Source organism: Nerophis lumbriciformis, linkage group LG10 (genome assembly GCF_033978685.3).
Source record: "Nerophis lumbriciformis linkage group LG10, RoL_Nlum_v2.1, whole genome shotgun sequence".
Classification (NCBI taxonomy): domain Eukaryota; kingdom Metazoa; phylum Chordata; class Actinopteri; order Syngnathiformes; family Syngnathidae; genus Nerophis; species Nerophis lumbriciformis.
In genome coordinates this window covers 51982647-52009837 of record NC_084557.2, presented here as the reverse complement: position 1 = coordinate 52009837, position 27191 = coordinate 51982647, and the positions used below count along the sequence as shown (strand labels likewise).

General features: G+C 43.7%; 1 protein-coding gene across 2 annotated transcripts in view; it reads right to left on the bottom strand.

Moving 5' to 3' along the window:
* Nucleotides 1–207: 207 nt before the first annotated feature.
* LOC133612082 (partitioning defective 6 homolog alpha-like) overlaps nt 208–27191 on the bottom strand; it is a 69641-nt gene continuing 42657 nt past the window's right edge. The window contains exons 3-6 of one of the 2 annotated variants that reach the window (XM_061969250.2): nt 20190–20479; nt 15836–15961; nt 12545–12744; nt 208–1601 (exon numbers count right to left, since the gene is read on the bottom strand). In XM_061969250.2, coding sequence (XP_061825234.2) covers nt 1346–1601; nt 12545–12744; nt 15836–15961; nt 20190–20479 — 872 coding nt within the window. In that variant the 3' untranslated portion in view covers nt 208–1345. The remainder of the gene's footprint in view (nt 1602–12544; nt 12745–15835; nt 15962–20189; nt 20480–27191) is intronic. The other variant, XM_061969251.2, reaches the window with a different exon arrangement.

The window sequence follows — 27191 nt, the reverse complement described above, 5'->3', positions numbered from 1 at the left end:
CGTTGAGGGGATCTGGTTTGGTGGCTGCAGGATTAGGTCTCTGCTATTTGCAGATGATGTGGTCCTGATGGCTTCATCTGGCCAGGATCTTCAGCTCTCGCTGGATCGGTTCGCCGCCGAGTGTGAAGCGACTGGGATGGGAATCAGCACCTCCAGGTCCGAGTCTATGGTTCTCGCCCGGAAAAGGGTGGAGTGCCATCTCCGGGTTGGGGAGGAGATCTTGCCCCAAGTGGAGGAGTTCAAGTACCTCGGAGTCTTGTTCACGAGTGGGGGGGGAGTGGATCGTGAGATCGACAGGCGGATCGGTGCGGCGTCTTCAGTAATGCGGACGCTGTATCGATCCGTTGTGGTGAAGAAGGAGCTGAGCCGGAAGGCAAAGCTCTCGATTTACCGGTCGATCTACGTTCCCATCCTCACCTATGGTCATGAGCCTTGGGTTATGACCGAAAGGACAAGATCACGGGTACAAGCGGCCGAAATGAGTTTCCTCCGCCAAGTGGCGGGGCTCTCCCTTAGAGATAGGGTGAGAAGCTCTGTCATTCGGGGGGAGCTCAAAGTAAAGCCGCTGCTCCTCCACATGGAGAGGAGCCAGATGAGGTGGTTCGGGCATCTGGTCAGGATGCCACCCGAACGCCTCCCTAGGAAGGTGTTTCGGGCACGTCCGACCGGTAGGAGGCCACGGGGAAGACCCAGGACACGCTGGGAAGACTATGTCTCCCGGCTGGCCTGGGAACGCCTCGGGATCCCCCGGGAGGAGCTGGACGAAGTGGCTGGGGAGAGGGAAGTCTGGGCTTCCCTGCTTAAGCTGCTGCCCCCGCGACCCGACCTCGGATAAGCGGAAGAAGAAGATGTTAGGAAATGGATGAAGAAAAAGTCATTTTGAGATTGATCTTGATTATTTCTACATTTTCTTACGTTAACATTTTGTACGCTAGCAGCTCTGCAAAGACAACGATAATGGAGACAGACATAGGGCTTCACTCCGGTAAAGATAGCTTCAAAATGAAGGGCATAGTTTGATGGAACTTTCAGAAAATGTCAGAAATGGATAAGGAACAAGAGATTACACTTTAAAGATCTAGGCTCAGGACTTTTTTTTTAACTATTTGGTGGAGGTCTGCACTATGAAGAGCGTTTCTATTTTGAATTGTGTTCTGTTTTCCTAAAATCACATGAGTTTTTGTTGACAGTTTTCTTGGTACACATGTCGGTTACCATAGCAACCACCAAGCCGTCCTGCGGTTTTTAAAGGTGAACCACCAAACACGTCAAAAGTTGTCACCTTGGCAAATGTACATTGAGATGTTGCTGATACAGAGATAGATATTAGTGTGTGTATACATCATCAGCTGTGTCCATAAGTACTGGACATCACCATGGCTCTATCTGTCAGGGCAGATGCAATATATTCAGGCATGGAGACGCTCTGTTGAAGGGTCCTCATCACAGAACCATCCTGCAATATTTCACTGTTGCTGTACACCTTGTTGCTGTTGGCGACGCCATCACATTCAGGAAACATCAAACGCTCGTTTTCCACAATTAGATCGCAATCGTCGTCGTCATCTTCTTCATCACTGTCGCCCTCTGCAGTACTGCTGCTGAAACATGCAAGATGAAAACATGTCATCAATGGTGCTGCAATACAACAAATCCATCCATCCATCCATCTTCTTCCGCTTATCCGAGGTCGGGTCGCGGGGGCAGCAGCTTAAGCAGGGAAGCCCAGACTTCCCTCTCCCCAGCCACTTCGTCCAGCTCTTCCTGTGGGACCCCGAGGCGTTCACAGGCCAGCCGGGAGAGATAGTCTTCCCAACGTGTCCTGGGTCTTCCCCGCGGCCTCCTACCGGTGGGACGTGCCCTAAACACGAGGGAGGCGTTCGGGTGGCATCCTGACCAGATGCCCGAACCACCTCATCTGGCTCCTCTCCATGTGGAGGAGCAGCGGCTTTACTTTGAGCTCCCCCCGGATGACAGAGCTTCTCACCCTATCTCTAAGGGAGAGCCCCGCCACCCGGCGGAGGAAACTCATTTGGGCCGCTTGTACCCGTGATCTTGTCCTTTCGGTCATAACCCAAAGCTCATGACCATAGGTGAGGATGGGAACGTAGATCGACCGGTAAATTGAGAGCTTTGCCTTCCGGCTCAGCTCCTTCTTCACCACAACGGATCGATACAGCGTCCGCATTACTGAAGACGCCGCACTGATCCGCCTGTCGATCTCACGATCCACTCTTCCCCCACTCGTGAACAAGACTCCGAGGTACTTGAACTCCTCCACTTGGGGCAAGATCTCCTCCCCAACCCGGAGATGGCACTCCACCCTTTTCCGGGCGAGAACCATGGACTCGGACTTGGAGGTGCTGATTCTCATCCCAGTCGCTTCACACTCAGCTGCGAACCGATCCAGTGAGAGCTGAAGATCCTGGCCAGATAAAGCCATCAGGACCACATCATCTGCAAAAAGCAGAGACCTAATCCTGCAGCCACCAAACCGGATCCCCTCAACGCCTTGACTGCGCCTAGAAATTCTGTCCATAAAAGTTATGAACAGAATGGGTGACAAAGGGCAGCCTTGGCGGAGTCCAACCCTCACTGGAAACGTGTCCGACTTACTGCCGGCAATGCGGACCAAGCTCTGGCACTGATCATACAGGGAGCCGACTGCCACAATCAGACAGTCCGATACCCCGTACTCTCTGAGCACTCCCCACAGGACTTCCCGAGGGACACGGTCGAATGCCTTCTCCAAGTCCACAAAACACATGTAGACTGGTTGGGCAAACTCCCATGCACCCTCAAGGACCCTGCCGAGAGTATAGAGCTGGTCCACAGTTCCACGACCAGGACGAAAACCACACTGTTCCTCCTGAATCCGAGGTTTGACTATCCGGCATAGCCTCCTCTCCAGTACACCTGAATAGACCTTACCGGGAAGGCTGAGGAGTGTGATCCCACGATAGTTAGAACACACCCTCCGGTTCCCCTTCTTAAAGAGAGGAACCACCACCCCGGTCTGCCAATCCAGAGGTACCGCCCCCGATGTCCACGCGATGCTGCAGAGTCTTGTCAACCAAGACAGCCCCACAGCATCCAGAGCCTTAAGGAACTCCGGGCGGATCTCATCTACCCCCGGGGCCTTGCCACCGAGGAGCAATACAACAAATGTTACAAATAAAACATGCGATGAGCCGTGATGACCTTGGCTCCCAAACACAGATTTAGGATATGTTCAAACTGCAGATCATATCCAATTTTTTGTTATCCCATATGTGACTTGTATCTGGTTTGGTTGCACAAGCTGAGACTTTGGTGGCGCAAGTTCCTTAAAATTGGCACAAATGTGTCAGGAGGCCATCATAACTTTTTGTAAAGTAAACGTTCCTATATACAACAAAAATGACACTCAAAGAAAAGTGTATTTTTTATCTTTGGCCTGTTTTTTAGTGGTTGTATAATTTAAATGTGGCAAATACTAAATATCGTATTTTTCGTACTATAGGGCGCACTTAAAATCCTTTAATTTTCCCAAAAATAGACAGTGCGCCTTATAACCCGGTGCGCCTAATGTACGGCACAATTCTGGTTGTGCTTACCGACCTCGAAGCAATTTTATTTGGTACATAGTGTAATGATAAGTTTGACCAGTAGATGGCAGTCATACATAAGAGATACGCGTAGACTGCAATACGATGGCAGTAAACAACACCAAAACTTGAAATGTTCCATTGAGAATATAGAACATTACACATGACACTCAAAAACTTGTCAAAATGTTTTAAGTAAGACTTGGGTAAGTTATGAAGCCACACCACTTGATGGATTGTCAGCGCATTAAACATAGGAGTATTATTATGCTGTGTGTAGGACGACCGCAAAATGGCACCTTTTAGCAGAGGCGGCGTTTTGTTTCGCCATATTATGCAAAACTAACTTTTCTTACCTTCTGGAACCTGCTGATCTGTATTTGGGATCTGCATAAGTCCTGAAAATGTGCGCGAGTCCGCAATTGTAGTCCGTGCCGATGCCGTAGTCATAAGCTTCTTCTTTTTCTCTATCTTCTTGTTGTGTGACATTCATCCTCCGCTGTTGCCATTTCTAATATAAAGTAGTGTAAAGTTCTTACTTATATCTGTCAGTAAACTAGCTATCAAAGCACTAAAAACTTATATTATTCACCCACGTAACTTTAGTTATTAGGTTTTTCACGGGACACATTTTTGGTGTTGATTTTGCAATATTGAGGCTTTGTTATTGATTGAAGTAAAGTCTTAATGTTAGATCCATCTTTTGACACTTCTTCCACTCCCGTCCTTGCACGCTACACCGCTACAACAAAGATGGCGGGGAGAAGACGCTGTCCAAGGCACGTAAATAAGAGCGCCCACAAAACGACTGTCAGAAAGTGAGTTGAAGATGATGTGTAAAACATCATCTATGCAACATTTTGAGCAAAGAAGCAGCATTACATGTTATGTAGACCACAAGGAAGTCTTTTACATTTAGAATAAAAATCATAATATGACCCCTTTAATGCGCCTTATAATCCGGTGCACATTTTGTATGAAAAAAGACCTGAATAGACCCGCTCATAGGCAGCGCGCCTTTTAATCCGGTACACCCTATGGTCCGAAAAATACGGTAAAAACTTCTGAGCGTTAGTATTACCGTTTTAAAATAAAATGACACACTTTGATCATCTCTCGGACCAGTGACACTACTCAAACTTGCTTCAAATATGTCAGTGGATAATACACAAAAAGTACTTTTTGAGCACATTCAACTGATCATTTTGGTCACAAACATTATGATATGAAATATTCATGTCATCACATACCTTTACACATTGCAATTACTAATTGCAGGCCATAACGCCCCATCCCTATGACCAGCTCTTGTTGGTGGGGAGTAATTGCATCTTTTATTACAACTATCAACAGAGAATACGGAGAAAACCATTGATAGTATAGCACCGCTAAAACAAAAAAGGGCCCCTAAAAGGCGCACCCCATGGTTTACAGAGGAAACCAGAGCTCATAAATTATCATGTAGAAAGTTGGAACGCAAATGGCGCGCGACCAAGCTTGAGGTTTTCCATCAAGCATGGAGTGATAGTTTAATATCGTATAAACGCATGCTTACCTTAGCTAAAGCTAAATATTACTCAAATCTCATCCGCCTCAACAAAAACGACCCTAAATTTTTGTTTAGTACAGTAGCATCGCTAACCCAACAAGGGACTCCTCCCAATAGCTCCACCCACTCGGCAGATGACTTTATGAATTTCTTTAATAAGAAAATTGAACTCATTAGAAAGGAGATTAAAGACAACGCATCCCAGCTACAACTGGGTTCTATGAATACAGATACAACTGTATCTACGACGGATACTGCAATACAAAATAGTCTCTCTCTTTTTGATGAAATAACATTAGAGGAACTATTACAGCGTGTAAGTGGGATAAAACAAACAACATGTTTACTTGACCCACTTCCTGGGAAACTTATCAAGGAGCTTTTTGTATTATTAGGTCCATCAGTGCTAAATATTATAAACTTATCACTTTCCTCTGGCACTGTTCCCCTAGCATTCAAGAAAGCGGTTATTCATCCTTTGCTCAAAAGACCTAACCTTGATCCTGACCTCATGGTAAACTACCGACCGGTGTCCCACCTTCCCTTTATTTCGAAAATCCTCGAAAAAATTGTCGCACAGCAGCTAAATGAACACTTAGTGTCTAACAATCTCTGTGAACCTTTTCAATCCGGTTTCAGGGCAAATCACTCTACGGAGACAGCCCTCGCAAAAATGACTAATGATCTACTGCTAACGATGGATTCTGATGCGTCATCTATGTTGCTGCTTCTTGATCTTAGCGCTGCTTTCGATACCGTCGATCATAATATTTTATTAGAGCGTATCAAAACACGTATTGGTATGTCAGACTTAGCTTTGTCGTGGTTTAACTCTTATCTTACTGACAGGATGCCATGCGTCTCCCATAATAATGTGACCTCGGACTATGTTAAGGTAACGTGCGGAGTTCCTCAGGGTTCGGTTCTTGGCCCTGCACTCTTTAGTATTTACATGCTGCCGCTAGGCGACATCATACGCAAATACGGTGTTAGCTTTCATTGCTATGCTGATGACACCCAACTCTACATGCCCCTAAAGCTGACCAACACGCCGGATTGTAGTCAGCTGGAGGCGTGTCTTAATGAAATTAAACAATGGATGTCCGCTAACTTCTTGCAACTCAACGCCAAGAAAACGGAAATGCTGATTATTGGTCCTGCTAAACACCGACATTTATTTAATAATACCACCTTAACATTTGACAACCAAACAATTACACAAGGAGAATCAGTAAAGAATCTGGGTATTATCTTCCACCCAACTCTCTCCTTTGAATCACACATTAAGAGTGTTACTAAAACGGCCTTCTTTCATCTCCGTAATATCGCTAAAATTGGTTCTATTTTATCCACTAGCGACGCTGAGATCATTATTCATGCGTTCGTTACGTCTCGTCTCGAATACTGTAACGTATTATTTTCGGGTCTCCCTATGTCTAGCATTAAAAAATTACAGTTGGTACAAAATGCGGCTGCTAGACTTTTGACAAGAACAAGAATGTTTGATCATATTACGCCTATACTGGCTCACCTGCACTGGCTTCCTGTGCACTTAAGATGTGACTTTAAGGTTTTACTACTTACGTATAAAATACTACACGGTCTAGCTCCGTCCTATCTTGTCGATTGCATTGTACCATATGTCCCGGCAAGAAATCTGCGTTCAAAGAACTCCGGCTTATTAGTGATTCCCAGAGCCCAAAAAAAGTCTGCGGGCTATAGAGCGTTTTCTATTGGGGCTCCAGTACTATGGAATGCCCTCCCGGTAACAATTAGGTCAGCAGCAGGAAGCATGAAGTGCTCTAAAACTTGCTGGTAGACGGCTGCGTTGACCCTGGATCTCAGGAAACAGAGTGGACCGACACCAGCAGATGACATGGCACCCCAAACCATCACCCAACCATGCAAATTTTGCATTTCCTTTGGAAATCGAGGTCCCAGAGTCTGGAGGAAGACAGGAGAGGCACAGGATCCACGTTGCCTGAAGTCTAGTGTAAAGTTTCCACCTTCAGTGATGGTTTGGGGTGCCATGTCATCTGCTGGTGTCGGTCCACTCTGTTTCCTGAGATCCAGGGTCAACGCAGCCGTCTACCAGCAAGTTTTAGAGCACTTCATGCTTCCTGCTGCTGACCTGCTCTATGGAGATGGAGATTTCAAGTTCCAACAGGACTTGGCGCCTGCACACAGCGCAAAATCTACCCGTGCCTGGTTTACGGACCATGGTATTTCTGTTCTAAATTGGCCCGCCAACTCCCCTGACCTTAGCCCCATAGAAAATCTGTGGGGTATTGTGAAAAGGAAGATGCAGAATGCCAGACCCAAAAACGCAGAAGAGTTGAAGGCCACTATCAGAGCAACCTGGGCTCTCATAACACCTGAGCAGTGCCAGAAACTCATCGACTCCATGCCACGCCGCATTAACGCAGTAATTGAGGCAAAAGGAGCTCCAACCAAGTATTGAGTATTGTACATGCTCATATTTTTCATTTTCATACTTTTCAGTTGGCCAACATTTCTAAAAATCCCTTTTTTGTATTAGCCTTAAGTAATATTCTAATTTTGTGACACACGGAATTTTGGATTTTCATTTGTTGCCACTTCAAATCATCAAAATTAAATGAAATAAACATTTGAATGCATCAGTCTGTGTGCAATGAATAAATATAATGTACAAGTTACACCTTTTGAATGCAATTACTGAAATAAATCAAGTTTTTCAAAATATTCTAATTTACTGGCTTTTACCTGTATAGAAAACATTTCAGATCTTGAGTTCAACTCTTGAAAAATGGCAGCAAAAATAAAGAGGTTGCGTTTATATTTTTGTTCAGTGAATGTTCTGAACCGAACTGTTGTTCTAATGTCTGGCCTCACTTCACATCCTGCCTGACCTTATTTGGTAAACTGTTGACCCATACGATGGCATGTTGAACTGATATGAAATAGAATGAAACCGTAGTTTTATGAACAAAGCTTGCAGTGTCATTCAGAAGGCGGGTTCAGCCTCAGTCGGAGAATAGAGACTGAAGAAGCGGTCGCACAGCTGTACTTAAAGGTCCTGATCACGCCACATTGTCTCCTGACCAGCTCTTCCTGGGAGAGAGTGACCCATATGATGGCGTGTTGACCTTTATTCATAAAATCAAGGTTACGTTCAGGGTTTTTTCAATCATTTTAAATGAATACGCTAATATTAACCGGCAGGAGTATTACAGCGGTTATCATTTCTGCCGTTTGGTACAAGAGTGAGCGCTCTGCCTCTTGGCAGCCTGTAACAACACATGCATGCCTGTAACAACACATGCATACCTGTAACAACACATGCATACCTGTAACAACACATGCAGACCTGTAACAACACATGCATGCCTGTAACAACACATGCATACCTGTAACAACACATGCATACCTGTAACAACACATGCATGCCTGTAACAACACATGCATACCTGTAACAACACATGCATGCCTGTAACAACACATGCATACCTGTAACAACACATGCATACCTGTAACAACACATGCATACCTGTAACAACACATGCATGCCTGTAACAACACATGCATACCTGTAACAACACATGCATGCCTGTAACAACACATGCATACCTGTAACAACACATGCATACCTGTAACAACACATGCATACCTGTAACAACACATGCATGCCTGTAACAACACATGCATACCTGTAACAACACATGCATGCCTGTGACAACACATGCATACCTGTAACAACACATGCATACCTGTAACAACACATGCATACCTGTAACAACACATGCAGACCTGTAACAACACATGCATACGGCGGTTATCGAGGCTGGCAAACTCATCAAGTACATTTTCAGTTATCCATCCATCCATTTTCTACCGCTTATTCCCTTTGGGGTCGCGGGGGGCGCTGGAGCCTATCTCAGCTACAATCGGGCGGAAGGCGGGGTACACCCTGGACAAGTCGCCACCTCATCGCAGGGCCAACACAGATAGACAGACAACATTCACACACTAGGGACCATTTAGTGTTGCCAATCAACTTATCCCCAGGTGCATGTCTTTGGAGGTGGGAGGAAGCCGGAGTACCCGGAGGGAACCCACGCAGTCACGGGGAGAACATGCAAACTCCACACAGAAAGATCCCGAGCCCGGGATTGAACCCAAGACTACTCAGGACCTTCGTATTGTGAGGCAGATGCACTAACCCCTCTGCCACCGTGAAGCCCTTTTTCAGTTATCATTGGGTTAATTGACTTATGGAATATGGTCCCAGGTCGATGTAAGACTGGATGTTTTGTTGTATCTTACAGGGTTTATTCGTATCCCGAGGTACTGTAATATTAAGTCAATAATATTTTTCATTTGTAAAACCTTGATGTATTTAAGTACTTTAGCTACCTCTGGAGGTAGATTTTGAAACGGTTTCTTGAAGTTCCTTGACTTTTTGCCTGCTTCCTTTTACACTGAAACTCCCAACAGGCAGCTAAATGGCTGATTGAGTAAAGTGTGACAAGCTCCTACTCAACAACATGGTTCATACGCATGCCGTGTTCCAGGTCATTCATCCTCCTTTTCTATGATTCCTTCCTTTGCTTCAATAGCTTATCTCTCTCTCTCAGTACTGCCATATTTCTTAATAGTCTTTCATTATTTCCTTTCATCAAATTCCCTCAAGGACTGCATAAGCATTTCGTTATCTTCATCAGCAGGTGGTCTTTCAATTTGTTTGTCGATCTAATCACCATCACCTAGATGGCGGCATAATCCTTGCTGGTGTTAAATTCCTCTGTGAGAAATGTGGTCAAACGAGTGACACTGCTACTTCCCAACACTGCAGCCATGTTGTGTCATTAGGTAAGACACGTCAACCACTTCGCCTCCTGGTCATGTTGGTAAGAATTAGCAGCCACGTGTTCATCAGTTGTGTCTACAAATGATAACCATTGTCTAACTGTGGAGGGAATTCATTATAGAGTCTCACTGTAAAGCGCTTTACCTATCTTCAATAAATCCTAAGACATTGGGGTTCTATGATGCAAATCCAGCTTTTCTCACCTATTGGTACCTGTTTTTTGGATTTGGAATAGCCATAAGTCCCAAAAATAACATTTATAAAATAACATTGCCTTCTTTCAAACTTGCTCCAAACGAGCGGTTTGGAATTTGAGACCTTAGTGACGTAGTTTGCTTTAGTTACATCAGCGGATAGCTCCATACAGGTAAAAGCCAGTAAATTAGAATATTTTGAAAAACTTGATTTATTTCAGTAATTGCATTCAAAAGGTGTAACTTGTACATTATATTTATTCATTGCACACAGACTGATGCATTCAAATGTTTATTTCATTTAATTTTGATGATTTGAAGTGGCAACAAATGAAAATCCAAAATTCCGTGTGTCACAAAATTAGAATATTACTTAAGGCTAATACAAAAAAGGGATTTTTAGAAATGTTGGCCAACTGAAAAGTATGAAAATGAAAAATATGAGCATGTACAATACTCAATACTTGGTTGGAGCTCCTTTTGCCTCAATTACTGCGTTAATGCGGCGTGGCATGGAGTCGATGAGTTTCTGGCACTGCTCAGGTGTTATGAGAGCCCAGGTTGCTCTGATAGTGGCCTTCAACTCTTCTGCGTTTTTGGGTCTGGCATTCTGCATCTTCCTTTTCACAATACCCCACAGATTTTCTATGGGGCTAAGGTCAGGGGAGTTGGCGGGCCAATTTAGAACAGAAATACCATGGTCCGTAAACCAGGCACGGGTAGATTTTGTGCTGTGTGCAGGCGCCAAGTCCTGTTGGAACTTGAAATCTCCATCTCCATAGAGCAGGTCAGCAGCAGGAAGCATGAAGTGCTCTAAAACTTGCTGGTAGACGGCTGCGTTGACCCTGGATCTCAGGAAACAGAGTGGACCGACACCAGCAGATGACATGGCACCCCAAACCATCACCCAACCATGCAAATTTTGCATTTCCTTTGGAAATCGAGGTCCCAGAGTCTGGAGGAAGACAGGAGAGGCACAGGATCCACGTTGCCTGAAGTCTAGTGTAAAGTTTCCACCATCAGTGATGGTTTGGGGTGCCATGTCATCTGCTGGTGTCGGTCCACTCTGTTTCCTGAGATCCAGGGTCAACGCAGCCGTCTACCAGCAAGTTTTAGAGCACTTCATGCTTCCTGCTGCTGACCTGCTCTATGGAGATGGAGATTTCAAGTTCCAACAGGACTTGGCGCCTGCACACAGCGCAAAATCTACCAGTGCCTGGTTTACGGACCATGGTATTTCTGTTCTAAATTGGCCCGCCAACTCCCCTGACCTTAGCCCCATAGAAAATCTGTGGGGTATTGTGAAAAGGAAGATGCAGAATGCCAGACCCAAAAACGCAGAAGAGTTGAAGGCCACTATCAGAGCAACCTGGGCTCTCATAACACCTGAGCAGTGCCAGAAACTCATCGACTCCATGCCACGCCGCATTAACGCAGTAATTGAGGCAAAAGGAGCTCCAACCAAGTATTGAGTATTGTACATGCTCATATTTTTCATTTTCATACTTTTCAGTTGGCCAACATTTCTAAAAATCCCTTTTTTGTATTAGCCTTAAGTAATATTCTAATTTTGTGACACACGGAATTTTGGATTTTCATTTGTTGCCACTTCAAATCATCAAAATTAAATGAAATAAACATTTGAATGCATCAGTCTGTGTGCAATGAATAAATATAATGTACAAGTTACACCTTTTGAATGCAATTACTGAAATAAATCAAGTTTTTCAAAATATTCTAATTTACTGGCTTTTACCTGTATATGGTAGAAGTTTACCCAGAGAGCTTTGTGTGAGTCTGCCATTTTTATTTTTAGTCGTTGAAGTCATTGAGTTCCTTATTTTTCTCTAGCCTCTTTTTGGCAGACTGGCTAACGCATGGCTCTAAAATCATCCGTTGTTGCCTGTAGTTGTAACTTATATCTGTCAGTAGACTCCATGTGGAAGCGATAAAAACTCCAACATGGTTGACAGGGTACAGACGCAGTCAAAGGGGTCGTGCATTGCACGAGGGCTGTGGCACTTAAATAAGACCGCCCACAAAACAGCGCATTCTAAAGAGGCGGTCAGAAAGTGGCTTGAAAATGATCTGTACTACAAAATCTATGCACAATTTGGACCAAAGCACCGCATGTGCATTGACATAAAAATGTCATATACAGTATAAAACATAACCATGGTCATAGCGTCCAACCACACCTTTTATGTAACCAACCACGGTTAAGGTGAAGTAGCTTGTGCAGACAAAACAAAGTGTTATTAATCTGTGTTTATACGTGATTAATGTGATCATTTTGGTTATCATCACACAGGTTGAAGTGTTAAATTTGACAACCGTACAAAATATTTGAACGTTGATGTCCAACCTTGCAGTGATGGGGTTGCTCTGGGAAGTAGGACTTGTTGAACCATGCAAAAGAGAGGAGCCTGTAGATCCATTTAGGCCAAAAGAAATAGAACTTCCCACGGAGGTTCCACTCCCGCGATGTATCACATTGTTCCTCTGGTTAGCTGGCTTCACTGTCACGATAAGATTGTGGCTGTTGGCCACCATCATGTCTGTTACCTAAAAGAGAGAAAGTTGTCAGGTGTAAAACATGTTTGTGTCAATCATCTCTCGCTATTGAGACCCTTTTATTTCATCATAACACTGGGATTATTACCTCGACCAGAGGGTTATGTGATCCCAGGGTTTTTAAAAGCTATGAGCAGATGTAAATGGAACTTTTAGGAGATGTGAGAAATGGAATAAGGAACAAGTGATTCGATTTTGGGTTTGATCCTGTTTATGCACTGCGCTGTGAGGGAACATATGGCCGCGTCGTCCGTTCTTTGCACTACTTTTCTCAGTGCTTCATCATGTTCCTTATGCCTCTTTCCATACAACATGTTCTTAGTTTTGTTGGCTCAGTATAGGTCCAAGCAAAATCAATGGCCAAGCTTCGCACAAAAGCGATCTGGGGCGAGTTGAAAAGCAGCATAGACCATCGAGCCGTTTACATGCCGACTTATTGTCAGCCATGGTTAGTTGGAGATTCAAAACGACATCAACAGGGTGGTGAGATACAATGATGCAGCAAGACCGTTACGGAGGAGTTTGCCAAGCAGGACGCTGTCTTTTTTTTGTTAGTTCTTAGCAACATATAGTGGGTGAGTTTTGGATCAAGTGATTTGATTTGGGGGGTGATCTGCATCACTGTTTGGCTTCAGGATTATTTCAAATGATTACTTACTACTGGCAGGTTAGCATGTGGCTAACATCAGCTAGCCTGTGGATAATAGCAGCTAGCCTGTGCACATTAGCTGTAGCTGTCCAACTTTGCCAGGAAGTAATCTTAGATAAAGACATAAATTATAAGTATCAAATATTGTCTGTGCACTACACTTAATGTTTACTGGGAAACACGACTCAACGCCGTCTTCAACAGTATTATTTTTACGAAGACGGAAGCAGCTATACAGGTAAAAGCCAGTAAATTAGAATATTTTGAAAAACTTGATTTATTTCAGTAATTGCATTCAAAAGGTGTAACTTGTACATTATATTTATTCATTGCACACAGACTGATGCATTCAAATGTTTATTTCATTTAATTGTGATGATTTGAAGTGGCAACAAATGAAAATCCAAAATTCCGTGTGTCACAAAATTAGAATATTACTTAAGGCTAATACAAAAAAGGGATTTTTAGAAATGTTGGCCAACTGAAAAGTATTAAAAATGAAAAATATGAGCATGTACAATACTCAATACTTGGTTGGAGCTCCTTTTGCCTCAATTACTGCGTTAATGTGGCGTGGCATGGAGTCGATGAGTTTCTGGCACTGCTCAGGTGTTATGAGAGCCCAGGTTGCTCTGATAGTGGCCTTCAACTCTTCTGCGTTTTTGGGTCTGGCATTCTGCATCTTCCTTTTCACAATACCCCACAGATTTTCTATGGGGCTAAGGTCAGGGGAGTTGGCGGGCCAATTTAGAACAGAAATACCATGGTCCGTAAACCAGGCACGGGTAGATTTTGCGCTGTGTGCAGGCGCCAAGTCCTGTTGGAACTTGAAATCTCCATCTCCATAGAGCAGGTCAGCAGCAGGAAGCATGAAGTGCTCTAAAACTTGCTGGTAGACGGCTGCGTTGACCCTGGATCTCAGGAAACAGAGTGGACCGACACCAGCTGGACTGCTGCTGAGTGGTCCAAAGTCATGTTTTCTGACGAAAGCAAATTTTGCATTTCCTTTGGAAATCAAGGTCCCAGAGTCTGGAGGAAGACAGGAGAGGCACAGGATCCACGTTGCCTGAAGTCTAGTGTAAAGTTTCCACCATCAGTGATGGTTTGGGGTGCCATGTCATCAGCTGGTGTCGGTCCACTCTGTTTCCTGAGATCCAGGGTCAACGCAGCCGTCTACCAGCAAGTTTTAGAGCACTTCATGCTTCCTGCTGCTGACCTGCTCTATGGAGATGGAGATTTCAAGTTCCAACAGGACTTGGCGCCTGCACACAGCGCAAAATCTACCCGTGCCTGGTTTACGGACCATGGTATTTCTGTTCTAAATTGGCCCGCCAACTCCCCTGACCTTAGCCCCATAGAAAATCTGTGGGGTATTGTGAAAAGGAAGATGCAGAATGCCAGACCCAAAAACGCAGAAGAGTTGAAGGCCACTATCAGAGCAACCTGGGCTCTCATAACACCTGAGCAGTGCCAGAAAGTCATCGACTCCATGCCACGCCGCATTAACGCAGTAATTGAGGCAAAAGGAGCTCCAACCAAGTATTGAGTATTGTACATGCTCATATTTTTCATTTTCATACTTTTCAGTTGGCCAACATTTGTAAAAATCCCTTTTTTGTATTAGCCTTAAGTAATATTCTAATTTAGTGACACACGGAATTTTGGATTTTCATTTGTTGCCACTTCAAATCATCAAAATTAAATGAAATAAACATTTGAATGCATCAGTCTGTGTGCAATGAATAAATATAATGTACAAGTTACACCTTTTGAATGCAATTACTGAAATAAATCAAGTTTTTCAAAATATTCAAATTTACTGGCTTTTACCTGTATTATACCGGTGAAACTCTATCCACATATTTTCTACCGCTTGTCCCTGTCGGGGTGGCTGGAGCCTATCCCAGCTGCATTCATTATTTTCTGTTTTACTAGCATTGATATTGACGTTTCCATTAAGTGGATGACATCAAAATAACACACTAGACAGGTTAATGCTATTACCTGTCCTAAACTCCATTCCGGTGGGTGTTTCAAAATTCTGGATGTCAGTGAAGGCTACTTGTAACATTAGTACATGCGTTTAATATCTAAAGAACCATCACAACCTTGCATGCCGCCATTTTACATTGCAAGGCTTTATTGACATTAGGAGACTAAAGTGTGTTACAGACTAGTAGAACGTCAAATAAAATACAAAGCTCAAAATAGTGTGTAAATGTTGTTTTGGTCAAATATTCTCTCCCCTTCAATGATGCCAACTAGTGTGGCGTTACATGCATCTTGAGGAAGTCTGCAAACCACTGAAGTAGGGTGTAACACATGAAGCTAAAAAGATGATCACTTGGAAGATTATTTGTTGGGAATATTAAAAAGTACAGTACATGTTGAGGTGCCTAGAGCTATGCAATCTAAAGAACAATGTGCTGTTACCTGATCCAATGATTTTCCTGTAACATCGATGCCATTGACCTCCAGGATTTCATCATTAAGTCCCAGGAGGCCTGTGCTCTCTGCAAGACCACCACGCACCAGGCGAGATATGAACACTCCTGGAACCTACAGCAAGAAAGAATTTAAAAACAGTCACTTCTTATTGTATGATACTGCAAGTACAGTTAGAGTCATTAGTTCACGCTGCTGAGTCAGGCTAAGAAATTGTTTCTTGTGTCATTGATTGCTTTAAGGCCACCTGGAGAACATCTGAAGGGGAATTTTGCACAACATGCAGCACAGTCTGGTCAGAAAAACTAAAGTCACATGCTGCTGGGCTGTCATTTATATATATATATATATATATATATATATATATATATATATATATATATATGTCTTAATAAAGTTATCCAAAAAATAGTGCTCGATACCGTAGTAGAGCGCAATATATGTATGTGTGGGAAAAAAATCACAAGACTATTTCATCTCTACAGGCCTGTTTCATGAGGGGGGGTACCCTCAATCATCAGGAGATTTTAATGGGAGCATTCGCATACCATGGTTTATATAAGGCACAGAGAGGGTGGGTACAGGCTGGCCTAGGGGCGTGGTGATTGGCTCATGTGTTACCTAGGAGGTGTTTCCGTCTATGGCGGCATGCTGTTACAATTTCGCTGCGCTTGTTGAGGGATGACAGGTCTGGACGGTAAATAATAAACAGTTTCTCTTTCAAGCATAGGTTGCATCTTTTATTACCACTATTGTAAGGTGTGCTGGATGCAAGAATTTGCCATGTTATTGAATATTCAACATTATTGTAACTGTCGAAAGAAACCTGATTGCCCTCTCAACGGGGGGTGCTTACAAACATCAGTTGTCTACCAATCTAAGGTAATACGCAAGGACATTAACACATCCGACACATATGTAGGATTAACCGAGGGAGAATTCAAAACCAGATGGAACAATCACAAGGCTTCTTTCAGGAACAAAAACCTGCGAAATACCACAGAACTCAGCAAACACATTTGGGACCTCAAAGACAATAATGTTGAATATTCAATAACATGGCAAATTCTTGCATCCAGCACACCTTACAATAGTGGTAATAAAAGATGCAACCTATGCTTGAAAGAGAAACTGTTTATTATTTACCATCCAGACCTGTCATCCCTCAACAAGCGCAGCGAAATTGTAACAGCATGCCGCCATAGACGGAAACACCTCCTAGGTAACACATGAGCCAATCACCACGCCCCTAGGCCAGCCTGTACCCACCCACTCTGTGCCCTATATAAACCATGGTATGCGAATGCTCCCATTAAAATCTCCTGATGATTGAGGGTACCCCCCCTCATGAAACAGGCCTGTAGAGATGAAATAGGCTTGTGATTTTTTTCCCACACATACATATATATATATATATATATATATATATCTATCAATCTGGTACCAAATAGTTACAGGATAATACATTGGTCATATTTAAAGTCCTCATGTGTCCAGGGACGTATTTACTGAGTTTATAAACATAATATGAATTTTTTAAAAAGGAAAAAAGATGTAATCACAGTAGTATTGACTAGATACGCTATTGTACTTGGTATTATTACAGTGGATGTCAGGTGTAGATCTCCAATCTTCTTTAAATAAAAACATTTAGCTATGCTCACTTTTTCAAAAACACAAAATACCAAAAAGTGAAATAAAGTGCTCTGGTTTAAAAGGACATGTAAAAACGTCAACAGCAACATGACAATAATTGACCTTTAACCATGGTGTTTTATTATAGTACATACACACAAAGAAGCAAGAACTCCTGCTTCATAATGCTGTGTTCTGAAAATGAGTCATTAATTATGATTACTTGTTACTTTACCAAAAATGTCATTAAAATACTAACATAATTACTATTTAATAAATTAATTAATTACTCAGGGAAACTAACATGTTACTTTAAAAAAAACCTTCCAATATCAGGCATAATGCAGTTGAGAGAAGTGTCATATGAGAGCAGCGTGTGCGAGTGCCTGTTGCCTAGTGGCGCAATAATAATAGATTTGATTTGTAGTACATTTGAATAACAAGTCTCAAAGTGCTACAGAGTAAAAACATCATAAAAACATTAAAAGAAGAGAGTAACCCCCCCCCAAAAAATAACAATATTAAAATGTATTTATTCATTTATTTGAAAACATGAGTATTTATTATACCACCAGAACTCAACTCAACTTTAAATGTAGTTTAAAAAACAGATATAAATACGTGACCAATAACCACAACAAGTGATAATAACAGCAGTAACAATACATTCAAAAACCAATAGCAATATAAAAACAATAAAATTTTCATTTTCCGTTTTATTTGTGTTTCATTCCATTTGATACCTTTGACACTTATTTTACCGCCATAGAGTGTGCTTTTGTGTCAAAGAAAGTGTAATAAAATCCTCACATTTATTGGTGCAATACGTCTTTGGACAATTTTGACAAGTATTTTAGATCAAGGCATAACAATTGTGTAAATGTATCAATAAGTGCTTTGGGTACATTATGCTTGTGTAAGGTACTTTTTTGAAACATTTATTTTGTTAGCGCAGTCTGAGTGGATGTGGCGCACTACGCTATTATTGTGAAGGGGAGGAAGTGTGCTGTTGTTCTCAGCTTGACCAGTAAGGAAACAATTTGAGGCTGTAAAAAATAGGGGGCCTCTTAAGTTGCGAAACAGAGTGGACCGACACCAGCAGATGACATGGTTGGTTTGGTTTGCATTTCCTTTGGAAATCGAGGTCCCAGAGTCTGGAGGAAGACAGGAGAGGCACAGGATCCACGTTGCCTGAAGTCTAGTGTAAAGTTTCCACCATCAGTGATGGTTTGGGGTGCCATGTCATCTGCTGGTGTCGGTCCACTCTGTTTCCTGAGATCCAGGGTCAACGCAGCCGTCTACCAGCAAGTTTTAGAGCACTTCATGCTTCCTGCTGCTGACCTGCTCTATGGAGATGGAGATTTCAAGTTCCAACAGGACTTGGCGCCTGCACACAGCGCAAAATCTACCCGTGCCTGGTTTACGGACCATGGTATTTCTGTTCTAAATTGGCCCGCCAACTCCCCTGACCTTAGCCCCATAGAAAATCTGTGGGGTATTGTGAAAAGGAAGATGCAGAATGCCAGACCCAAAAACGCAGAAGAGTTGAAGGCCACTATCAGAGCAACCTGGGCTCTCATAACACCTGAGCAGTGCCAGAAACTCATCGACTCCATGCCACGCCACATTAATGCAGTAATTGAGGCAAAAGGAGCTCCAACCAAGTATTGAGTATTGTACATGCTCATATTTTTCATTTTCATACTTTTCAGTTGGCCAACATTTCTAAAAATCCCTTTTTTGTATTAGCCTTAAGTAATATTCTCATTTTGTGACACACGGAATTTTGGATTTTCATTTGTTGCCACTTCAAATCATCACAATTAAATGAAATAAACATTTGAATGCATCAGTCTGTGTGCAATGAATAAATATAATGTACAAGTACACCTTTTGAATGCAATTACTGAAATAAATCAAGTTTTTCAAAATATTCTAATTTACTGGCTTTTACCTGTATATATATACACCGTAAAACCAAAATGTGTTCATACTTCTGATTCAAACTTTGCAGGCTCTCCTGCACTGTGCAAGGGATCATTGGAGATGTAGTTTACTTTTTTGAAACCAGCCCACTTTATGGCTTCAGAAAAAAAAAATACACTGATAGGAGTACTTCAAGTTCTCCTTTGTCACATGCCACAGCATTATTGCTAACATTTACAATACCGTTACATCCCTAGTCGTTATAGATGGGCACCAAAACCCAGTCACATAATGACATTGGTGCCAGCAGAACAGCTGGTACCCAAACCAAAAAAAGAAGAATCTATCTGTGTTTAATTCCAATGCTAAATGAAAGCAGTCGCAGCAACCTGCTTGGCAATAACATTGTGCAATTAACTAATGTAGCATTCCAACAGATGCACAGAGTTTGACACTCTTTTTAAACTTGTTACGTGAACAGCAGGCTAGCTGTTAGCCACAAAACATCACACTTGCTCATTATGCACCAATGACAGTTACGGCGAGCGATGTTGTGTAAAATGCAAGTTACAATCAAACATCTGCTACAATATTTACAATACTTTGTAGGACTCAACAAAAGGCAAGACTGGCACATTTAACTAATGGCAAAGACTACTTCCAGAATATACGCCCCGGCCATCTAATAATTGCAATTGCAAAGTCTCCTATGTAAAACTTGCAAATGACACCCAAAATTGTTATTCAACATACAATGTTGATATCAAATGATGAATCTTACCTTTTCGACACCTTGTGGCGTCACTCGCACGCTGACCCCGTCTCGGATATAGAAGCCCAGCGGTTTATGGGTGCCATGCTTGTGGAGCCGCACGCGCCGATGTGTCTCAGGTAAGATATCCACGTCAATGATTGATGAAATTTGACGGAAGTTCTGTGGTAAGCTAATCATGCGACCAAGTTTGTTCTTTGAGTGGATGGACAAGGAGCCATTGGTACGGAGTACTGACAGACCTAAGCCTTTTTTACGCCTCTGGAGGGGGTTGTCTGGAAAAGGTGCAGGCTCATCCTCTTGAAAACAAATCAGAGAGAGGAAGAGGAGAAAAAAGTCAGTAGTTGTTAGTGTGCCGTGAGAAAGCGACAGGATTGGTTGTCACGTTCATATCTCGCCAGCGACGGGCGCAGTTTCCCCAAATAAAAGGTATGGACATTTACAGAATTGGCATTAGCATTACCTACATTGTCTTCTCTCCAGCTAGACAGATCAACTTGAATTTAAAGGACTTTTTGAGGTTGATGTAAAATTGTAAATATTTAGCTCCTAAGTATTTGTCTTCTAGGCTTTTACACAATGACTTAATCACAACACAATTGTTACACTTAAAAGAGGAACTGCAATTTTTTTTGCATCTAAGTATTAAATAATTGCGATTAAAAGTCTGCTTCCAATGGAGCTTATGGGAGCTGCTCTATTTCACCTATAGAGCCCTTAAAAAAACACCCAAACACCTCCATTGAGGTTTTTTTTATACATGAAGTAAATATCAGAGGTGGGTAGTAACGCGCTACATTTACTCCGTTACATCTACTTGAGTAACTTTTGGGATAAATTGTACTTCTAAGAGTAGTTTTAATGCAACATACTTTTACTTTTACTTGAGTATATTTATAGAGAAGAAACGCTACTTTTACTCCGCTACTTTTATCTACATTCAGCTCGCTACTCGCTACTAATTTTTTATCGATCTGTTAATGCACGCTTTGTTTGTTTTGGTCTGTCAGACAGACCTTCATAGTGCCTGCGTTTCAACAAATACAGTCACTGGTGACGTTCACTCCGTTCCACCAATCAGATGCAGTCACTGGTGACGTTGGACCAATCAAACAGAGCCAGGCGGTCACATGACCTGACTTAAACAAGTTGAAAAACTTATTGGGGTGTTACCATTTAGTGGTCAATTGTACGGAATATGTACTGTACTGTGCAATCTACTAATACAAGTTCCAATCAATCAATCAAAAGTGTGAAGGAAAAAAGACCATTTTTTATTTCAACCGTACACCCCGTCAAAAGCCTAAAGACTGACTGCACAGTTCCTGTCTTCACAATAAAAGTGCCGCTCCATCGCGCCTGCGCTTTCAAAATAAGAGTCTCCGAAAGCCTGCGCAAACGAGCTAGCAAGCTACGGAGTTTGCCGCCAATGTATTTCTTGTAAAGTGTATAAAAACGAATATGGAAGCTGGACATATAAGATGCCAAAAACCAACCACTTTCATGTGGTATTAGACAGAAAGGAGGAACTTTTTTTCTCCTCCATTTGAAAACGTGGAAGTTTGTCATCCCTACTGTCTGATTCCAATCAATGCAAGTCATCAGAATCAGGTAATACACCAACTTATATTCTTGTCAACATGAAAGAAAGGAATCTATATGTGTTAAACATGCATGTATATTCATTAAAACACTATTAACATGTAAACAAAAACGGTAAAAAAAATATATATAAATTATATACTGTATATATCAATGTATGTATATATATATATATATATATATATATATATATATATATATATATATATATATATATATATATATATATATATATATATATATATATATATATATATATGTATATATGTGTGTGTGTGTGTATATATATATATATGATATGTGTGTGTATGTTACTCATCAGTTACTCAGTACTTGAGTAGTTTTTTTACAACATACTTTTTACTTTTACTCAAGTAAATATTTGGGTGACTACTCCTTACTTTTACTTGAGTAATTAATCTCTAAAGTAACAGTACTCTTACTTGAGTACAATTTCTGGCTACTCTACCCACCTCTGGTAAATATGTAATGTAATCCATCCATTTTCTACCGCTTGTCTCTTTCGCGGTTGCGGGGGATCGCTGGAGCCTATCTCAGCTGCATTCGGGCGGAAGGCGGGGTACACCCTAGACAAGTGGCCACCTCATCACAGGGCCAACACAGATAGACAGACAACATTCACACACTTAAGGACCATTTAGTGTTGCCAATCAACCTATCCCCAGGTGCATGTCTTTGGAGGTGGGAGGGGCCTATCCCCAGGTGCATGTCTTTGGAGGTGGGAGGGGCCTATCCCCAGGTGCATGTCTTTGGAGGTGGGAGGGGCCTATCCCCAGATGCATGTCTTTGGAAGTGGGAGGGGCCTATCCCCAGGTGCATGTCTTTGGAGGTGGGAGGGGCCTATCCCCAGGTGCATGTCTTTGGAGGTGGGAGGGGCCTATCCCCAGGTGCATGTCTTTGGAGGTGGGAGGGGCCTATCCCCAGGTGCATGTCTTTGGAGGTGGGAGGGGCCTATCCCCAGGTGCATGTCTTTGGAGGTGGGAGGGGCCTATCCCCAGGTGCATGTCTTTGGAAGTGGGAGGGGCCTATCCCCAGGTGCATGTCTTTGGAGGTGGGAGGGGCCTATCCCCAGGTGCATGTCTTTGGAGGTGGGAGGGGCCTATCCCCAGGTGCATGTCTTTGGAGGTGGGAGGGGCCTATCCCCAGGTGCATGTCTTTGGAGGTGGGAGGGGCCTATCCCCAGGTGCATGTCTTTGGAGGTGGGAGGGACCTATCCCCAGGTGCATGTCTTTGGAGGTGGGAGGGACCTATCCCCAGGTGCATGTCTTTGGAGGTGGGAGGGGCCTATCCCCAGGTGCATGTCTTTGGAGGTGGGAGGGGCCTATCCCCAGGTGCATGTCTTTGGAGGTGGGAGGGGCCTATCCCCAGGTGCATGTCTTTGGAGGTGGGAGGGGCCTATCCCCAGGTGCATGTCTTTGGAGGTGGGAGGGGCCTATCCCCAGGTGCATGTCTTTGGAGGTGGGAGGGGCCTATCCCCAGGTGCATGTCTTTGGAGGTGGGAGGGGCCTATCCCAAGGTGCATGTCTTTGGAGGTGGGAGGGGCCTATCCCCAGGTGCATGTCTTTGGAGGTGGGAGGGGCCTATCCCAAGGTGCATGTCTTTGGAGGTGGGAGGGGCCTATCCCCAGGTGCATGTCTTTGGAGGTGGGAGGGGCCTATCCCCAGGTGCATGTCTTTGGAGGTGGGAGGGGCCTATCCACAGATGCATGTCTTTGGAAGTGGGAGGGGCCTATCCCCAGGTGCATGTCTTTGGAGGTGGGAGGGGCCTATCCCCAGGTGCATGTCTTTGGAGGTGGGAGGGGCCTATCCCCAGGTGCATGTCTTTGGAGGTGGGAGGGGCCTATCCCAAGGTGCATGTCTTTGGAGGTGGGAGGGGCCTATCCCCAGGTGCATGTCTTTGGAGGTGGGAAGGGCCTATCCCCAGGTGCATGTCTTTGGAGGTGGGAGGGGCCTATCCCCAGGTGCATGTCTTTGGAAGTGGGAGGGGCCTATCCCCAGGTGCATGTCTTTGGAGGTGGGAGGGGCCTATCCCAAGGTGCATGTCTTTGGAGGTGGGAGGGGCCTATCCCCAGGTGCATGTCTTTGGAGGTGGGAGGGGCCTATCCCCAGATGCATGTCTTTGGAGGTGGGAGGAAGCCGGTAATGTAGTAACGAGCACATTTATAGTCACATTTAATATTTACGTATTTTGGTCATTTTAAGCATACGCGGCGCATTCATTTCAAAAACGCATCACGTTTGCTTTTTTTCCCTTCGTCACTGATTATTACTCACTGCAGACTTAGTGACAGCCAACAAATATAATACAACATCACTTACTGTGCAACATCCGCTGTAATTAGGATACCGACTGCTCGATGTTCATATATTCCTATTTAGATAAAGAATGACCATAATCTTTGTGAAGAAACGGGTGGGGGTGGGACCAAGCGTCTCTTCGTGTCGTTCTCGCCATCTCAGGGTCCGAAACGGTTGTCAAAATGTACCCACTTGTCGTAATACGGCCTTAAACTTCTTTGGTCCAGGTGAGAAGCATAATTTATGATCTACAATAAACTTCCAGGGAGCAAGGAAGCGAGGAAACACCTGGTCAGTCATTACTGTAGAAATTGTACACAGGCTTGTGATCACAGCGCTGTTATAAATAGTTTGTCTGCGTTAGCGCTTGTAATAACAATATCACTAATACTTGGTTAATATTCAGATCACTAAAAGTAAATGGAGTATTGTTTGCGCTTTCTGAATGGTTATTTATTGGATTTTATGGGCTAAATAGAGGAGCTTTCATTTGCTCTGCTGTAACCAGACTTTTCAACTCTCTCGTTTGAATCACACATTAAGAGTGTTACTAAAACGGCCTTCTTTCATCTCCGTAATATCGCTAAAATTCGTTCTATTTTATCCACTAGCGACGCTGAGATCATTATTCATGCGTTCGTTACGTCTCGTCTCGACTACTGTAACGTATTATTTTCGGGTCTCCCTATGTCTAGCATTAAAAGATTACAGTTGGTACAAAATGCGGCTGCTAGACTTTTGACAAGAACAAGAAAGTTTGATCATATTACGCCTATACTGGCTCACCTGCACTGGCTTCCTGTGCACTTAAGATGCGACTTTAAGGTTTTACTACTTACGTATAAAATACTACACGGTCTAGCTCCGTCCTATCTTGTCGATTGCATTGTACCATATGTCCCGGCAAGAAATCTGCGTTCAAAGAACTCCGGCTTATTAGTGATTCCCAGAGCCCAAAAAAAGTCTGCGGGCTATAGAGCGTTTTCTATTCGGGCTCCAGTACTATGGAATGCCCTCCCGGTAACAATTAGAGATGCTACCTCAGTAGAAGCATTTAAGTCCCATCTTAAAACTCATTTGTATACTCTAGCCTTTAAATAGCCCCCCTGTTAGACCAGTTGATCTGCCGTTTCTTTTCTTTTCTCCTCTGCTCCCCTTTTCCTTGAGGGGGGGGGGGCACAGGTCCGGTGGCCATGGATGAAGTGCTGGCTGTCCAGAGTCGGGACCCGGGGTGGACCGCTCGCCTGTGCATCGGCTGGGAACATCTCTACGCTGCTGACCCGTCTCCGCTCGGGATGGTGTCCTGCTGGCCCCACTATGGACTGGACTCTTACTATTATGTTGGATCCACTATGGACTGGACTCTCACAATATTATGTCAGACCCACTCGACATCCATTGCTTTCGGTCTCCCCTAGAGGGGGGGGGGTTACCCACATATGCGGTCCTCTCCAAGGTTTCTCATAGTCATTCACATCGACGTCCCACTGGGGTGAGTTTTTCCTTGCCCGTATGTGGGCTTTGTACCGAGGATGTCGTTGTGGCTTGTGCAGCCCTTTGAGACACTTGTGATTTAGGGCTATATAAATAAAGATTGATTGATTGATTGATTTTATTTACGTTACAAAGCATTCAAAAAACCATCCGTCGTCATGTCTTTCATAAAGATTGTGAACGATAGGCTAAACACCAAAAAAAGTGCAGTTCCTCTTTAAAATGCGGGAAATTAGACTTTGTCTAAGAGTGCACAGATTTGAAAGATAATATACATGCAATTATACATTTAATATGTCAATATATTAATGATACGTCCTGGTTATAGGTTGCAATCTGTATGTTCTAGTCATCTGTGGTTGCTTTTGCTGGCTTAGACAAAATGTGCAGCTGGTGAATGGATTTTTATGTGGACACACATTTTTTGAAACTCCACTTGTATCGATGGACTTTTTTTTTTACACTCGTATGGAGGAAATGTGAATTTTAGTACGTTTCTGCATAAAGAATTCTATTTTTCGACAGATTGAGAGTCTTTTAATGTGTCATGACTGGTGATTGGATGAGAATGTAAAACTAGGAGAAGGCCTGAGTGTGTCTCAGACTCTGCAGCATCGCGTGGACATCGGGGGCTGTCCCTCTGGATTGGCAGACCGGGGTGGTGGTTCCTCTCTTTAAGAAGGGGAACCGGAGGGTGTGTTCTAACTATCGTGGGATCACACTCCTCAGCCTTCCCGGTAAGGTCTATTCAGGTGTACTGGAGAGGAGGCTACGCCGGAGAGTCGAACCTCGGATTCAGGAGGAACAGTGTGGTTTTCGTCCTGGTCGTGGAACTGTGGACCAGCTCTATACTCTGGGCAGGGTCCTTGAGGGTGCATGGGAGTTTGCCCAACCAGTCTACATGTGCTTTGTGGACATGGAGAAGGCATTCGACCGTGTCCCTCGGGAAGTCCTGTGGGGAGTGCTCAGAGAGTATGGGGTATCGGACTGTCTGATTGTGGCGGTCCGCTCCCTGTATGATCAGTGTCAGAGCTTGGTCCACATTGCCGGCAGTAAGTCGGACACGTTTCCAGTGAGGGTTGGACTCCGCCAAGGCACCGATTCTGTTTATAACTTTTATGGACAGAATTTCTAGGCGCAGTCAAGGAGTTGAGGGGATCTGGTTTGGTGGCTGCAGGATTAGGTCTCTGCTTTTTAAACATGATGTGGTCCTGATGGCTTCATCTGGCCAGGATCTTCAGCTCTCACTGGATCGGTTCGCAGCCGAGTGTGAAGCGACTGGGATGAGAATCAGCACCTCCAAGTCCGAGTCCATGGTTCTCGCCCGGAAAAGGGTGGAGTGCCATCTCCGGGTTGGGGAGGAGACCCTGCCCCAAGTGGAGGAGTTCAAGTACCTCGGAGTCTTGTTCACGAGTGAGGGAAGAGTGGACCGTGAGATCGACAGGCGGATCGGTGTGGCGTCTTCAGTAATGCGGACGCTGTATCGATCCGTTGTGGTGAAGAAGGAGCTGAGCCGGAAGGCAAAGCTCTCAATTTACCGGTCGATCTGCGTTCCCATCCTCACCTATGGTCATGAGCTTTGGGTTATGACCGAAAG